The sequence below is a fragment of the Peromyscus californicus genome, unplaced genomic scaffold, assembly GCF_007827085.1.
Source record: "Peromyscus californicus insignis strain IS unplaced genomic scaffold, ASM782708v3 Scaffold_3__1_contigs__length_106647218, whole genome shotgun sequence".
NCBI classification, from domain to species: domain Eukaryota; kingdom Metazoa; phylum Chordata; class Mammalia; order Rodentia; family Cricetidae; genus Peromyscus; species Peromyscus californicus.
Window position 1 is genome coordinate 55,402,743 of NW_026294551.1, and position 18,185 is coordinate 55,420,927.

The 18,185-nt window shown below is 49.3% G+C and overlaps 1 protein-coding gene across 2 annotated transcripts in view; it reads right to left on the minus strand.

Annotated features, from left to right (window-relative positions):
- Gas7 (growth arrest specific 7) overlaps positions 1-17,955 on the minus strand; it is a 233,017-nt gene extending 215,062 nt beyond the window's left edge. Inside the window, exon 1 of one of the 2 annotated variants that reach the window (XM_052756809.1) lies at positions 16,945-17,955. In XM_052756809.1, coding sequence (XP_052612769.1) covers positions 16,945-17,127 — 183 coding nt within the window. In that variant the 5' untranslated portion in view covers positions 17,128-17,955. The remainder of the gene's footprint in view (positions 1-16,944) is intronic. The other variant, XM_052756815.1, reaches the window with a different exon arrangement.
- Positions 17,956-18,185: the final 230 nt, after the last annotated feature.

Consider the following 18,185-nt stretch of genomic DNA (forward strand, 5'->3'; position numbering starts at 1 on the left):
CAATCACATAATTAATCATGCCTACAGAATGAAACTTCCATAAAACCCCAAAGGTCTGGGTAGAGAGGTTCCTGGAAGGTGGCTAGAGAGGCCATGGAACCTCTACTCCTTCAACACCAGACTATGGGCATCATTGCATCCCTTCAAATAGGGTATATAATTGTCTCTCTGACTTCCAACGCTGTCACAAGTCAGCTGAACCCCATTGATGGGAACCCAGGACAGCAAATGTAGTCAGTGGGTTGGAAGCACAGGTTTGGGATTGGCACTGGAATTAGGGGCTCTCTTGTGGCACTGCATCCTCAGCCCGTGAGGCCTGATACCATCCTCAGGTGGTGTCAGAATTGATCCGAGTCTGAGGACACCCAGGGGACCTGTGATGAGGAGAGACCCCTATGTTCTTCTGCACAACCCAAGAAGAGGTCTGTATTGTAGGATCAGAGTGATAGCAACTGATGTCCCCAGAATGCTCATCTCGGTGGAAAGAAAAGGGGACCACAGCAGAAACACAAACATGTGCCAAGGGAAAATGACTCTGGAACAGAACTTTCTCCAGAAAAGATATAAAAGCCAATAAAATGTAGAGGGGAGAAAAACCAGCCTGGCAATATGTTCCTGTAATCTCAGCACTGGGGAGGTGGAAACATGAGGATCTGGAGTTCAAAGCCAACCTTGGCTACATAGCAAGCTTGAGGCCAACTTGGGTTTCATGAGACCAAATCTCAAAAACAACAACAAAAACCTGCGGCGTGATGCCCAACATGATGACCCCTCAGGTTAATGCAACCACACAACAAAAAGAAACAGTTTCTCAGTTTAAGACAGGGAAGAACAAGTGTTGGTGAGGACCTAGATATGCTGGGACTCTCTTCCATCACTGTTGGGAAAGGAGCTTTTCAACATGCCAAAAACAGAAGAACCATGTGATCCAGCAAGTATATACCCAACACAATGAAAACACAGATGTTTGCTATACCAATATCCATAGAAGCAACATTAATTATGACCAAAAAAGGAGAAACCACCCAAATGTTCACCCACTGGCAAATGGTGTAAGTCCAATGTGGCACATCTATGTAATGGAATATTATTTAGTTACGAAAAGGAAGAAAGTGCTGATGCAAGCTACAATATGGACAAGTCTTAAGACTATTATGCTATCCGGGCTGAAATACTCCCCCCAAAACTAAAGATCACCTAACAAAAATAACCAATACCAGTCAGGAGAAACCCTCTTCTGAGATGTTGGTCAGGGTTGTACAAGAGACTCCCCAAACATTATAGGCTATTGCTATTTCCCTTGGTTGCTGCCAAGAGGTAGAAGTCATCCCTATTGCTGGAGACACTATGCTGTTCAGACCCAGGGCCCAGAGGCCCCTGAACTGAAACTGAGCTAAATGCCTTCACTCTGAGGGCTAGCTTTCATGGTATAAGAAGCCACGGAAGCAACGAACAGTCCTACCCAGCTATTTTGCCTATGAACCACAACAAGGACCAGCATGGCACAATAACCCTAAGAGTGCAGTAGGGGCACACATACCTTGGCAATAACCAATAGCTCTCTAATTGGACCCACTTAAGACCCACTCAAGAGGAAAATCATGTCTGACCCTGGAAACCTAGCCGACTCCCCAGAGCTAGTGAAGTTATGCATCTTGGAAAAGAACCTACAGCCATCACTTTACTAAGGCAGTATCATCCCTAACTACACTCTAATTTTGTTTCTATACTTAGAGGTAAGTGTAGTACTCACCCTTCATCAGAAAAAGTTCTCTTTACAACAGGTGGACCTGTTGTAAAAACCATCACAGAAAACCACAACCGATCAAAATGCGGAGTTGTGGAGCCCAGTCCCAACAGATACATCAAATAACTACCCCTAAGGCTCAGGGAACATTTCAGAAGAGGAGGCAGAAGGGACTGCAAGAGACAGAGGATCGGGGAGCTTGCTGGAAGACAGTGTCTCCTAGTAATGCAGAAACAACACCCATCAAGTCTCACCAACATGACTTCAACAAGGGCTGAACAAGGATAACAACAGACATCCTAAAGCGGAAGTGGAAAGGCCGGAAGACCTCAGCCCTACACAAAGAACTACAGGTGACTGATGGAAGCTGAGACTGGGAGAAACAGCCTACCCCAGGGACGAGCACACCAATAGGTCATCCAATACATCCTAAAAACGTATATAAACAAGGAACATTATACAGACCAAGAAGATTATATTTAGGAATATATATATCTATAGTTATACATATATGCGTGTAATAACAATTCATGAAGAAGCCCTGAATTTGAAAGAGAGCAAGGAGGAGTATTCCAGAGGTTTTGGGGGAGGAAAGTAAAGGGGAAAATGATGTAATTATACTATAATCTCAAAAATAATAAAATAAGAACATTATGCTAAGTGGAAGAAGCCAGGTATGACTTCATTTATGGAAAATCACTAGAACAGGAAATCTACAAGCAGTAAGTGTGTGGTCACCTGAGCCTGAGGTGGTGGGGATGAAGGCGTAAGGAAAGTAACCATGGTAACAGATATACAACTCCATGGATGTTAAAAAAAAAATAATAATACGTATGGTTTTGCTCGCTTCTAATGAATGTTCTATCTCAAGAAGGCTATCCAAAAACGAAAAACAGAAAAGGGGGTAAGAAAGAGGAGCGAGCCAGGGAGGGCACTGCAGGGAGGGACGAAACCGCTTAGGGAAGAAAACAGCATGGAGAACGAAGTCACTGCGAGACTTGGAAGATCCAGGTGTTCCTGACAAGGTGACATGTGCGCAAATGGCTAAGACTACATCTGGCGGCAGACAGGGTTGGTCTCGAAGAAGACTGTAGATACAGCTAAGGCATGCTCGACAGTTGTGCTTCCCTGCTCTGAAAGCCCAGAATCCAAATTGCTCCACCCACATGATACCCCAAATGGAAAATTCCACGCTGACCTCATACGATGAGTCGTGGAGAAAACAAGCAGATTAAAAATACCATAGGAGCTGGGCAGTGCGGTGCAATCCTGTAATCCCAGGGACTTGAGAGGGTGAGGCAGGAAGATCAAAAATTCAAGGCCAGCCAGGGCTACAGCAGGGTTTGGAGGCCAGCCTAGGCAAGTTAGTGGGATTCAGTTTCAAAATAAAAAATACAAGTAGGGCTGGGATGTAGCGCAGTGGTACCCCAAGAACACTAGCACTAGGATACTAGTCCGGTATGTGTAAGACACTGAGTATAATTTTCAGTAACATCACACTCAACATGCACTCACACACAGGCATGCACTTCTGTCTAAACTTAGGTCTGGTACCCAAGATATCTCATGATGTATGTGCAAACATTCAGAAATCTGAAATGCTTTTTGATCCAAACGCTTTGGATAAAAGGACATTCAACTGTATTGTTGTGGCAATGAAATACCCCAGAAACCTTAAACAGGGGAGTGCTATTGTCAATCAGCCTTAAAAGTCACCATGGAAGGTAGCCAGCAGCCTAACCCAGGGACTGAGCAATAAAGTCCAGGACAGCCAGGACCTGCAGGTCCCACCTGGGATTTGGGGAGATAGCAGTTTGGTGACATTCATCTCTAGTTTGGAGCTCTCAAATGCTGGCCTGGGACTTGATTCAGAGCCCACAGAAACACTTTAGAAAAACCCTTCCTGCCCACAGGGGCTGGTCCACTCCTGTAATCTCAGCACTGGGAGGCTGAGGCAGGGGAATTGCTGTGTTCTCAGCTAGGCTAGGCTACAGAGATCCTGCCTCAAAAGTTTATTTGTGTGTGTGTGTGTGTGTGTGTGTGTGTGTGTGTGTGTGTGTGTAGACAGACAGACAGAGACACAGAGAGAGATTACTTAGCATGCACAAAGGACCTGGGTTCCATCCCTGGCACTAAGAGAGAGGAGGGAGAGGGAGGAAGGAAGAGAGAGCAAACGTGTGTTCTATTCAGTCTCTTGGGGCCTTTCCTTTGCTCCAGGAACAGGCAAAAGATAAGAAAAGAAATTCTGACATCCTTTAGCAGGCTCTAGAACTTCACCTCTCCCACAAACTAACCTTTCCCTCATTACAAGAAAGTCTCTTCCAAGAGTGTCCAGAAAGCCAGAAGCCCATCAGGCCAGGTAAACAAACAAACAAACAAACAAATAATTAAGACCAATGAATCCAGCCCTAGCAACAGGAACTCTTATGTAACAGTTTCCACCAAACCAAGGAGAGCTTCAGCTCCAGCTTTCTGTGGCTTCAGACCAGGAAGACCTGCATGTACCCCAAGGCTCCTAAGAAAGTGCTCTGCACACTGGGACTCCAAGGGGTCTCCCTAGATCCACAGCTAAAAGTGCAGCTGCTCACCAAGCGTGGTAGCACACCCTTGTAATGCCAGCACTGGGGAGGAAAGGAGGAGGAGGAAGAGTTCAAGGCTGGCCTGAGCTGTGCTTACCCTGTCTCCAAGGAGGGAGGGGTGCAAAACAGTGCAGAAGCTGGAGCTCCATCCCAAGTCCTAGAATCTGAAGATTCTGCGCCTCTTGAGAAGCCCAGGAGATCTGTCTTACCTACATGCTGCACTCAGACATCCCCATACAGTGAGCTCAGAAGGGCAGTAGAAAGAGGTGTCAGCAGCCCTGCAGTGGGAACCCCAATTAACAGGGTTAACCGAGTCTAACTTGACTCAAAACCAGAGCATGAAGAACCCTGAATTCCACTAACAGGGTGTGTGCAGACGTCAAGTTCTTCCCCTGACCCTCAGGGAGCTCTATAAAACTCACAATTCTGCACTTGCCTGGAGTCCGGCAGGCAGCAGCAGCTGCAGAGAATCCAGAGCTGCAGAAGCCAGCCTCCTGCCTTGCACTCCTCCGCTGCCCACATCTGGAAGGTGACCCCACCACTGGCTGTGTGCTGGATGATGGCAATGGGAGCAGCAGTGGGGTCACATTGCAGTCCCCAACCTTGTCTACACAGAGCACCAGCTTCCCGTTAGGGCTCATGAGGTGGTGGCCATGGTGTCTTGAGTGTATGAATTTTCTGATGTTGGGGACAGTTGGGGACTCTCCTAGGCTTGCTCCCTACTACTGCAGCTCTTCTTGTTCATCCAAACCTTGGGCCTTCGTCCTGCCACCCAGCACCCTGGGCCTTCCATTCTGCCAGCTGCCTTGCTGTGGGCTGAACCTTGTGCTTTTGTTCACTGTCAGGCTTTCCCCCCTGCCTTCACCCTGTGGACATATCTCTTTCCTCAGATTAAATATACTTACAGAGGTCTAATTCCAAAACGTGTTCTTTCCATGACCTCCCACAGCGCCACATAATCCACTTAAAAAAAAATCCAATATCCAATCTAATTCCAGGACTTAACATGTCTCACAGATAAAGTAAAAACTACCCCCTCCATGCACCCATATGCCTTGATGCTCAAACTGGGGCCCGTTGGCCAGCAACAGCAGCAAACTCTTGGGAGCTAGTTGGAAATGCAGCCTCTCTGTGTGGGGAAAGATGAAATGCAGTCGACTGCCTGGGCACAGGTGACATTGCTTGGCCTTGGCATGTGAGGCAGGGCAGTCTCCTGGGACTGAGCCTTTCACCCGCAAGCTCTCACTTGTACCACAAAGCTGGCAATGCCAGGCTCAGAGCAGACCCAGTTGGTATCAATAGAGAACATCTTGAAGGAGAGAAGGAAACCATTGGGGAAGTCCTTGTTGCCCGTGTCCAGTGAAGGGCTGGGGTGTAGCTGAGTGCAGAAGACTTTCCTAGCAGGTGTGAGACTCGGTTCGACTGCTGTGCTCAGCCCCTTTGTTTATAATACCAGAATCCCAGACTGGGTCCTAGATTTGATCTTGTGTTGAGAATCGCCCTTGATTATCAACTACTCAATGGAGCTGTGTTTTTCCCTCCACGCACAACGAACGCTGGGAGTTATTTATCAATAAAACACTTGCTTAATGAGAAGGGTAGACTCGAACTAAATTTAAAGTTCCGCTTTCCTACTTCGATTCCTAAATTATATTACAAATCAGCGGCAGATGCCTCCATGACGGCCTTCCAGGAGCCACCACCAAAGTAAGGACGCTCTCTCTGATGATTAAATTAGGACAAGGAATCGTTTCGGTAGAGTTTTTAAAATAGCATCTCTGAGGAATTTTTACAACTTAATTAGTTTTCTTGTGGATTAACCCTGGCGTTCTCTGCAGCTGACAGAACAGTGAGGAAGGCAGTGAGGAGGGAGGAAGAATTGAGATACGTAGACAGAGCAACGAATGCTAACATCTGGAAGGGCTTTGGGCCAAATCTGTGTGAACCCACAGTCTCTCCAAAGAGGTTACCCATCAGTTGTGCAGGGCAGGAGAGTCCCCAAAGACTTCCCAAGGGAAGGTTTTTGTTTTTATTTTATTGCTTGTATATTTGTGTGTGAGTGTGCTTATGAGGGTATACAAGTACATCGATATGTATGTGTGTGTGTACACTTATGTGTAGGTGCATGTACATATGTGTGCGAGTGTGTTTAAAGGCCAGAGGTTGATGCCAGGTGTCTTCTCCAATTGCTCTCTTTATTTACTGCAGGAGGGTCTCTCAATGAACCTGAGGTTTGCCCACTGGACTACTCACTCTAGCTAGATAATTTCCCCGGGGATCCCATCTCTACCTCCCAATCACAGGGATTTACAAGCGGGTGCTGGGGATCTGAACTCCCTGGTCTTTACATTGGAGGACAAGTGATTTATCCACAGAGGCATCTTCTCTCCACACTACCTGCAGGGGGAAGTTTATAACTGCTAGCTCCAGATGGTCGTATCTGCATTGTACAAAGTACATGCTCATGTAAAAGAAAGAAAGAAAACTGCGGAGCCTAGAATCAGGAAACGATGGTGTTTATGCCAAGTAGACCAAGCGTCTACTTGGTGTACTCAGGGAGTACTTGATGCTAGGACTGCTTATGAAAAGGAACCTATGGGGAAGGAGCAACTCTGGCTCCACTCCATGGAGGTTTGGTGATCTGAGTCTCCCAGCTCCCCACCCCCCATAAAAAAAGACAGTAGATAGATTACCGGGATTGGGGATAGGGAGATGGGGGCGGGTATAAATTTAGTAACATTGAAGACTCCGGAGTCTCCCTCAATGAAAGACCACATGGTTGAACACTTAACACCTTCTCAGAGAAGAGGGAAGTGGAGGCTGCTAGAGTTGGAGGCAGTTTTTGAGGAAGAGTGATTTTCAGGAGGAATACATGAGTCTAGAGAATGGATAACATTGGGACAAACCCCAGCTGGAGTGAGCAGGGTATCAACTCTAGTCCTCCCTCCTGAGAGACGATCCGAAGGAGCTGCCCTTTACGTGGATGAGGAGTGTCTCAGAATGAAAGCCTGACCTCAGGGAGAAAAATGGTGGAGACAAGGAATGGAGATGGGAGGAAGGTCAGACAGACTTCCACTTGCCTTCTATTGAAAATGTTCAGGACAACGACGATGAAGCCATTCCCAGGCCAGGTTCAGGGTCCCGGAGAGGCTGGGACCAAACTACCTCGAAACAAACTTTCAGCACAAGCAAGAGGCAAACCTATGCTGTTTTAGCCACTGAAATTCCACAACTTCTTGTTAACTGTTGTCCTCATCTGTCCTGACATCACCCGAGCTCATAATGAGACCATCACAAGAACATCTCTTCATTGCAAACTGCTCAAAAACATCATTTCCCAAAGGTAGGGGCTCTAATTTGCCCCCGAGCAACGTGATTCATCTCCATTACCCCCTCTCTACTCTTCAAACTTCACTCAGGCAGTCTTTACCCCATTTCCCTTTCTTTTCCCTTTTCCCAGGTTTCCTCGTATATTTGTGGTTTTATCTTATTGTACCATATGCTTTTTGGTAAGATGCCTTACATGCTTTCTGGAACAAGGTGACAGACAGGCAGTCACATACACAGACACACTAGACTTGGCGGCAGAAGAAATCTGGCTTTAAAAAAAAAAAAACTCAGTCAAATGTACCTCTCCAAGTGCAAAGATTTGCTGTGCCAGGCTATCTAAAGGAATGTGGCCCGAGGCCAGGGCACAGTCCTTCAATCCGTTCTAGTCATGATGGCTACTAAGCGTGCAGTCCCTGCCATCCCTGCTTTTATACTGTAATTCATTTCTGGACGCCGCCATCTCCTGTTGCTTCCTCGTAAGAAGCACAAATTCTGCTAACTCCATGGAAAAATGAAATGTCACTAAGCAACATTTTAAATTTTGAAATTCCATTTTAGTTTAGGTATTGAGCCCTTCTGCGTTCCTGGTCCAGGAGTAAGCATCGGTAAGCCTCATTTTAACCAGTTCCTCTTGGGGATTTAGACGGTAGTTAGGCTTGCCCTTGCTAAGAAGTGCTGTGTTGGCATGGGGAGGTTCACACCTTGTCTAACAGAGGCCTCTGGACTATAAGTGCAACCCAGGGGTCAGAAGGCATACACACCCTAATGCTTTTCAGTGATGGTGAGTTGTGGTGTTGCATTCCTGGAACCCAGAACTTGAAGGCTGAGACAGGAAGATTGCCTAAACAGTCAGTTCTAGGCTCACCTGGGCTACAGAGTAAGACCCTATCTAAAAAGAACAATGAGCTGGGGCAGTGTTGGCACAGGCCTTTAATCCCAGCACTCTGAAGGCAGAAGCAGGTGGATCTATGTGAGTTCAAGGCCAGTCTGGTCTGCAGAGTGAGTTCCAGGACAGCCGGGGCTACACAGAGAAACCCTGTCTCAAAAACAAAACAAAACAAACAACAACAAAAAGAATCACAATGAAAGACACTTTGGTTACTTATTCCTTAAAGCTGTCTTTTTTCAGCCAGGCATGGTGACACACACCTGTAATCCCAAGCAATAGGGAGCGAGGATAGGAGAAGGGTCCCAAGTTCCAGGCCAGTCAAGGCCAAAAAAGTAGACTTTGTCTCAAAATATCATAAATAAATCTTTGTAGTTACATTCCCAGCCCCTGAGTTATAGAGAGATGGAATCTGTTGGTAAAGTTTTGTGTTCTTTATTAGAAAGGGTCTACTCAGATATTCTGTTCCTTCATATACTAATCTTTTTCTCTTTGATTTGGGGGGTGTCTATTTTTTTTTTTTAATTTGTGTGTGTGAGTGTATGTGTCTATATGAGCATAGGTGCCTGTGGAGGACAGAAGAGGACATCAGATCTCTTGGAGCTAGAGTTACAGGCAGCTGTGAGCCACCCAACCTGGGAGCTGGGAATTCCCATCCTCTGTAAGAGCATCAAGGGCCCTTCACAGATTGGCTACCTCTCCATCCAGATTTGGATTTTTAAAAGAAATAATAGCTTATAAAATGAACTTTGTGCATTATGAACATAAACTTTTAAATGGTGGGAACCTATGGCAGAGTAAATCACTCACCCAAGGCTGAATGTGGTGGCTTAGGCTTGTAAGTCCAGCACTTCAGAGATTGAGGTAGAAGGATTGCCACAAGTTCAAGGCCACCCTTGACTGCCTAATGAGTCCCAGGCAAGCCTGGGCTGCAACTCAATATCCTGTCTCAAAAAAAAAAAACTTTCTTGGATAGAAAGTAAAAGAGATTGGAGAACATGCCTCAATAACCTGAAGATCTCCCAATAGGCTCCACTTTTTAAATGTTTCCCTGGACCAACCCTTTAACCACATCCACCTCTGAGGACACTTAAGATCCAAAGAGGAGCTGGGTGTGGTGGTACACACCTGTAATCTCTACACTTGAGAGGCTGAGGCAGAGTTTAAGGACTACTATGAATTCAAGGGCAGCCTGGGCTACACTTGGAGTATATGGGCAAGAAGAGCAGGAGTTCAAGGTCATCCTCAGCTTCATCCTGGGTTTGAGGCCAGAGTGAAGTCCCTGAGACCCTGTCTTAAAACAACAACAAACCAAAGTTTGCTTTTTTTTTCTCAGAACACAGCACAAGCTCTAATTTCTGGACTATCCACAGTAGCTTTTCTGCTATCACAGCAGCCCTGTGGGGTGGTGGCAGGCAGAGCACGTGTGGCCCCTCGCCTCTCACTGCCTCCCGCATCAGCTTTGATTTCATTTTGCCTCTTGGCCCACAAAGCCTAGAAAACATTTCTTGGCCTTTGCTAGAAAAGGTTTGCCAAGGCAAGTGCAGAAAGAGAAGCTCCAGGAAACCTCCCGAGGGAGGATGGGCAGACTCCCTAGCTAAAGCACAGGACAGGAAGGGGAAGAGGGTCAAGCGTGGGGGACCGGGCGGACAGATGGAGGTGACCTTCGCTCAGTCAGGAGGGTGGGCAGAAGACTGGTAGCGAAAGCAGAGATGACGGGTTTAGTTTTCACGTGTGAAATCTGAGTGCCTGGGAATCGAATCTGGACTTGAATTTGTAGCTTGAGAAAGGAAGTAGATACAGTGAACCAGGAAGTGAGGCGAATAAAAACAAACCTTTATCGGAGGGCACACAGAGGAGATACCAAATGGGACAGAAGGAAGTAAGCAGATTCTTATAATACTCCACATTGGGGTGGAGACATGCAGCTTAGAAGTCAAACATTGGCTGAGCATGTACAAGGCACTGGGTTTGGTCCCCAGCACAAACAAACAAACAAAAACCAAACAACAACAACAACAAAGTCACTCCACATACACTTCTCATAGTTCATGGTTCGCACACACAACTACAATTTCACAATGTCACCCCATGTTCTGCTCTGCCAAAGGAAAAGCCAAGCACACCTTCTGGCTACCATTTCTACTTTTCTCTATAGATACAAACACCACCCCAGAATCCTTGCCTCTGCAGGAAGAGAAGAATCTACTAATTTGGCAATTAGGGACAGGGGGATCCGTCCCAGTGTTCTGTCAAAAAGACCTGTCATTTTTACCTTGCTGCTGTGGGGTTTTAATAAGGGAGAACATTATAGGAATGCTGTCCCCTGGGGGGCCTAGTAACAGCCACGACACCATGCATGCACACAGGGCTTCCTGGTTTACCACACACATCCTTTCACCAGTGGGGGCCGGCACGGCCTTCACAATGGGGGTCCACCCAGCCACCAGACACAAGCTGGGCCTCTTTAGGCTGAAAATACAGGAAGGTGGGAGGTGGCTCATTCACATTTCTAGGTGGAAGTAAATCGCAGGGATTTGCCCAGGGGTTAACAGATGTCGGGGATTCCTGCCGACTTGTTGCTAAGGGAACTTTTGTAAAGATGCCTGGAGTCCATAAAATCCAGAAGCTCAGCCGATGCTTTAAAGTCTCATGAGTGGCCGCATGGCCAGGCCAGCACCCGGAGTTTTTGAAGGGTGGTTCCTGCCCGGCAGACACCGACGGTGCTATGGCCAATGGTAGATGTTCAAACAGCAGCAGCTGCTGATGTGGGCCCCCTAATTGAATGGCAGGATGACTCTGGGAAAACGGCACAATTTCAGTCCCAATTACACACCTTGGGGAGCCACCAGCCCTAATTATGAACAGAGTCAGTGACTTACCGCCCCCCCCAAAAAAATTGGTGTGAAGGTCAAAGTCACACCCATTTTAGGTAATTTTCCTGTTCGAGGGGAAAAGGCCCTAGATTAAAATCAATTTATGTACCATAGCAAAAATCTCCTGAATGTTAGGCAGCTCGGAGACACTGTGTCCATTAATTATCAAAGCTCTGGCATGAAAAGGCTGGCCTGGCGTGCGGATGGCTTAGTGGACAGGCAGGCCCTGGCTTTAGGGCCAGGCAAAACATTTTTTCAGATTCCAGCAGCATCATTTACTATGCGCCTCTATAAAGAAACCCTTGGAGTCTTTAAATAAAAATTTTTTTTTAACTCCTAAGATGGAAGTAGAGGAATAGAGAGTCTCCAAATCAAAAGGCCATGACATCTTTTCTGCTTCCAGAGTCTTTCTCTCTCTCTCTCTCTCTCTCTCTCTCTCTCTCTCTCTCTCTCTCTCTCTCTCTCACACACACACACACACACACACACACACACACACACACACACACACACACACTGGTCCAACAGATGAGCTTAAGCCTTGCTGCCTCCACCATCCTTGGGAGGCAGGAAATGTACAAGGTGGTCCTCCATGAATCCTGCTCCCATTTCCAAGCCTGAACCTACCTCCCATCCATGCTACTTCTAGACTGTTCCTGTGACTCACTTTGCCAGCAGCATATGGCAGAGTGATGTGCTCGAGCTGGGTCAAAACCTTAAGAAGGCCCAGCAAGTCATCCCTTTGTATCCTTGGAAGCTGGCCACCAACTACATACAAACTCCAACTACCCTGCAGAGAAAGGCTGTGTGACAATTCACTGAAGGAGGAGAAACCATGTGGAAAGAGGCCATACGGAACAACCAGGTGAGTGAACATGGCCCTTCTAGGAGACCAACCCAGTGGAGTCTCCTGGACTCAATCCTCAGCTGCCATTTGACCTCCACTCTCTTGGCATAGGAGTTTGCCAAGGTGAATCAACAGAAGGACCACTCAGCTGAGCTCCGTCCACTCAGAGTCACATAGGATGAATTCTGGGGTGCTTTGTCACCTAGCCATAGAAAAACCACCTCTTCATTGACCACAGCACAGCCCATCCACTCCCACAGCTACCCCTATAAGTTCCTGTCTCACAATCACATGAGCCCAGACTGAGAGAAGAGGGAAAGAAGAGGACATGGAGTTCAAGAATCTCCCCTTTGCATTCCCCCTTCTCCTACTGACAAGCACTGTCACAGTCTGTGCTTGGCTTACTCCATTTTGAATGGCTGTAACAGAATACCACAAAGTGGGTAATTTCTAAAGTAAATCTATTTTTCATGGTTCTGGAGGCCAAGGAGTCTCAACGTGGAGGTGTCAGCCTCTGCTGGGTTCTTATGGCATCATCCTGTGGTAGAGAGGAAAAGGGTGAGCTCTCAAACTATACACCTTCCAGCCTCTTTATAACTGGCATCAGTCTACCTGCGGGGGCAGAACCCTCATAACCTAAATTCCACCTGAGACGGTTGTATTTCAGTGGTAAGTTTTCAACACAGGCTTCTGGGGACACAGCGCAAGCAGTGAGTACCTCTCAGGACTAGACCTGCTGGCACCACCTAAAGGAAAGCTCTGGCATGTCTGTATTCCCATCTTCTCACCCTTCTAAAATCACTTCCCCTAAACTCTGGGTGTTTCTACTGAGATCTCACACCACCCTTAGGTTCTTGACTTCTAGCCTAAGTAAGAGCAGGCCACAAGAAATTCCTGAGTCCAGTATGGCCTTCCAGGTTGGGCCTGACCAGCCCTTGTATCTACTCTGGTACCACGCCTGAATCTTCAACTCTTCCTTGAAAGAGACAGCCCACCTCTAAATACCTTCCCCAGGAGCTATGCCTGCACCCTTGAGAGCAGGTGGAAATTGCCCTTCATGTTGGGTCCCTAAGACTATGGGAGTGACCCAGAACCTGACTTGGATCTGGCCCCATAGCCTGCAGCCTGGCCTCACCTCTTCCATCCACTCACTTTCCTTCTATTGTGTCTTTCAAGTCAGTCAAGTTCTCTGCTGGTCCCTTTCTTCATGACAGAAGATATCACCTAGAAAGGCTTTTCTAGCTGTTCTCATCTCAGGGCCTTTAGATATCACAACCAGCTTTGGGTGTCGGCTGTTAGGCCTGGTTATGGCTGAGACCTTAAAGGTTTCCCAAAGTCCCATATACTAAAGATTTCGTAATCAGCCTAAGGCATTCCTAGAAAATGGTGGAACCTTTGGGAGGTTAAGACCTAGTTGAGGAATGGGGAGTTGGGTGGGGTAGGATGGGGGGCTAGGACACTTATCCCTCCTTCCTGGCCAATATGAGATGTTCTCCTTTACAATATACTCAGAATTTAATGGACCAAGAACTGGCCAAAAACTGAAACCTCCAAACCCAGGTTCAAAATACACCTTTCCTCCATGCAAATTTTATCCCAGGCACCTTACCACAACAATGGGAAGCTGACTGGCATAGCTCTCATACCTTTGGGGAGATTAGGTGCCTTATGAAGGGCTGGGCCACACCATAAGTAACCAGGACCCCATGTGGCCAGGGTCCCCAGGTCCCATATTTCTCTGCATGGGCTTAGGTCCTCTAGGAATCCATCTTCTTAAGCCAGATATTCACTGTATCATTTTGCCAGTTCTAGGAGTCTTGACCAAAGAGATTGCCCCAATGACCGTGTCTTCCAAGACCTTGCTTTGGTCTGAGGCTGGCCATCCCCAAGGCAGATCTAGCAGGCCTTTCAGGGTCAGTTCCCAATTCCCCTCCAAAGTGTGTGTTTCCTGCAAAGGCAGGCCTCCAGCTTCCCTTTCTGTGTCTGAACCAGGAATAGATTCCTGGGGAGAGTCCACTTTGCACGTTCGGTGTCTCACGCCCTCCACTAAGACACTTCCTGTTATCACTCTTTCCACTAGAGGGCAAAAGGGACACTGTGAGGAATACTCCATTCTTCAGCTGGGTGCCCATCACCCCATCCTTCCCCAGGAGGCTGTTGGGGTCCATTCTATTTAGACTTCTTCCCCTACAGCAGTACCACCTTCAGAGCCTCCGGGCCCTCCTCGGTCTCCTAGCTGCTGCTCGGCTTCTGCATTCTCAGGATTCCTACACTTTGTATTGCACCCACTCCCCAGCTTACCCTAGTCTGTCTGTGAGTGCCCAACCCATCCCGAGAGACTCCATGGCATATCCCTTCCCAGCTCTCTGCCTAGTGATCCAGCTTATTCTCAGAGGACGTTGCCAGCCACCGGGAATCTGATCCACGAACCTCCATGCTGGTGCTAAGAAGAATCCTAGTCAGTACTTGGGCAGTGGGGCCAGGTCCATCCTTGACTCCACCTTTGGGAGGCACCAAAAGCCACCTCAGCTCATTATAGGTGAATTTAAACTTCAGGGGTGCTCCAGGGTGCCCCCAGGTTGCAACTGTCTGGCACTGCAGGTCTTATTAAGGATACTGTCACCAACATACCAGTCTCAGGGGGCCTGTTCACCCTTCTTTACATACATCCTTCTAGATCCTTCTTTTACTGACCTTTGGGTTTCAAAATACTCTAGGAATTTAGTCAGCCACCTGAGTTGTTAGTCTAGAATGCAAACATGACCCCTTGGATGACAGACTTGCTTTTCTCATGCTGTCATGTTTTCTCTTGTCTGTAAAATGAGGACAGTGCCGACCGGATATTGTGGCACAAGCCTGGAATCCCAGCACTCAGAAGCAGAGACGAGGAGGACTACAAATTGGAAGCTAGCCTGATCTACGTCGCGAGACTGTGGCTCAAAACAAATGGAGCTTCCTAAGTGGAGGACGGCACCTCACCTGCACAGAACTGCCAGGAAACTGGTACTGGGGCACATGGCTTGTGTAGGTGGTATTCTACATCTGGAAGGTCCTCTTGGTGTCACTGAGTTGCTATTCATAGATGGGAGGGGTCTGAAAGGTTCCTAAATACCAGAGACTTCCCAGCTCTGTAAGTGCCAAGGGATGCCACAGGCACACCCAGGCCATCCCAGATGATAATTCTGCTTTGTCTTCTGGGCCTGCTCATGCTCCCTTCCCTCCCCCAGGGAAAAGCAGGGGCATTCTGTTCTTACAAATCCCCACCCAAAACAGCTGGCTGAAAGCAGCCATGGACACTCCTCACCAGACAGACAATCATCAGGCAAATTTCCACATCAGTATTTCCTGGGGAAATGGGGCCACCAAAAGAACTCAAACATGTCTTTCAGAGAGCTTTTTCCCCAGGAGGCTCAAGACTTCCCTGACAGATGATGTTTCCATTATTATTATTATTATTATTATTATTATTATTATTATTATGCCCTTAGAGATGGAACTGGGAAATGCAGGGAGCCAAATCTGAGCCTCTCCTGCAGATACAGGTGCTGGGCACACAGTATGAGACACCTTTGCTAAGGACCCCAGAAGGCTCATTCCAGTCTTTTGCCCAGGAATACTACTGGTCCATTTTCGAGGAATACTATGGTCCATTTAGAGCAAGTTTTGTCTTCTGGACCGGAAAGAACTACCATGTGCTTCCAGAAGGCTGAGCAAACACTTGATAATGCTGCTCCAGGACACTTGCCAGACCTGCCCGCTCCACAACCACCTCACCCCTATCTCCTCCACCTCACCCTGACCCAAGTTGCATGTAACATTTTCATTCAAAATTTGCTACTTTGTTCTTAAGTAGGTCCCAGTAAAAAGATAAATTTGCTTCCTTATTTAGGTCGGCTTCTACCAAAACCTAGGAATACGTACACAGCTGAGAGTGAGGGTTAGTTTAGCCTTCATGACGATTCTGGGGTCAGCAGCTTCTCCATAAGGACAGAAAAATACCACCACCACCACCACACACATACACACACCACACAAAGGACTTTAGAAACTTAGGCTCTCACTCAGGCTGTGACCATGAGCTCAGTGATTAGAGGCCAGAGAGGCCTCGCAATTGTCACCCAGACAATAAGCAGCCAGCTGACTTGGCTCAGCTGTCCTATGTAGCCTTGGGGCAAAGCCAGATCCCCAGGAACAAGCCACTTTAGGGTACTGAGCCTAGACGAGGGGGCGCTGCCTGAGGTCTAGCTGTGTTCCCCGGACAAGCTTGCTGCTCTGCTCTGGCTCACTGCTAACTGATGCATCTCAGCTGACCAGCAAGTGGGCGGCCCGGGGGCAGCCAGGCAGTCCGCCCCCGGGACAGCATGACTGACCACTGGTCCGCGGGAAAGGTGGGGCTGTGGGGCCACCTTTCTGAACCTCGATCATCCGTATGCCTTGCCAAGACCACCGAGCTCGGCGGCCCCTTGGCGGCCCCTGTCAGCCGCGGCAGCGCGCCCGCCTGCTCCAGAACTCCTACAGGCAACAAGTTCTCCCTTCCCCCGAGCAGCCACGACGTGCTCGGGAGGCTGGGTATGAGGGGAGCTTTGCCCACGCCCCAGGACACCCCCCGCACCCTTCGTTCCCGAGAGCACCGAGGTCGGGCGGATAGCAGGTCCCCGACCCCAGCCCTAGCCTCTCACCTCCAGCAGTTGCACGTAGCTGGCGGGGAACCAGCCACGGAGCCCGTCGTCCTTCTCGCCTTCCCACCAGCCGCCGTCCGGGACCTGGAGCAGAGTGAGCAACTCGCCCGCAGCGAAGCGCAGCCCCTGGCCGTGCCGCTCCCCGGAGAAGGGGTACAAGGTCCGGCAGCGGGCGCCGGCCATGGCCCTAGCGCCCGAGCTCACAGTGCAGCCGGCATCCCTGCCTAGCCCCGCGGGCTGGCCAGCGGCTGCGCGGGGTCCCAGGCGCCCGGTGCTCCGGGCTCCCGCGCTCTGGGCGCGCGCCGTGGCGCAGGGGTCCTTGGGCCGCCGGGCCACAAGCGCTGCTTGCAGGGACGCTCGCTGGCCGCGCTGGCTCCGTGGGCTCCTAGGGCTCCGGAGAGCTAGCGGCGACGCCCCCGGGCCGGGCGGCTCTGCGGTCCCCAGCGCCGGGCGGGGGGCGGGGCTCAGGGGGAGGAGACCCCGGGGCCTCGGGCTCACAAGACAACTTCCCCTGGCCTCCGGGGCCGGGGACGCCCGAGTGCACTGAGAGGCTCAACTGCCCCGGGAGGTGGTGCCCAGAGCATCCCCCTCGGTGGGGCTCGTCCGAGGCGAGCAGAGACCGGGAAGACACGAAGGGAGCGCGCTGACGGCCGGTGGCCGGGCGGGGACTCTCTCGAGGCGACCAGGGCGGGCAAGGGGCCGGGCCAAACCGGCCACGCCCGCGGAGGGCTGGGCGCTCCCCAGCAGAGGGGCTCCCCGGCGACCCCGCCACCCAGAGCCGCTGGAATGGGAACGCCCCTCGGTTCCTCCTGTTTGGATCTGTGGCGGGTGACAGGCGGCGCTGCCTCCCAGGTGTCTGCAAGGGAATGTGTTTGTGACCGTCTTTGTAGAGCATGAAGCCTGGCTGAACTTGACTCACAGGAAACTGAACAATGGATAAAGACAGGTTTGAAGGCTGGCGCCGAAGCCGAGAAGCCCGGTGACAGTGTGTGACACCAGCGGGGAACTCCGTGCAGAGATGAGAAGAAGTCTGGGTTGGTAGGCTTAGAATCCGGTCGATGGGGCTAAACATTGCAACGGCTAAATAAAAAAAGAGAGCAAGCACCTTTCTAGCTTCGTGGGAAAGGGTAGGGGTTGGGGGGGGGGGGGGTGTCATGGTCTAGCCCTCCTGAATTCAAGATGGGTCTGATGAGGAGTATCCAACCACTCAGGCAGCCACCAGATATATTAGTAGGGGCTTG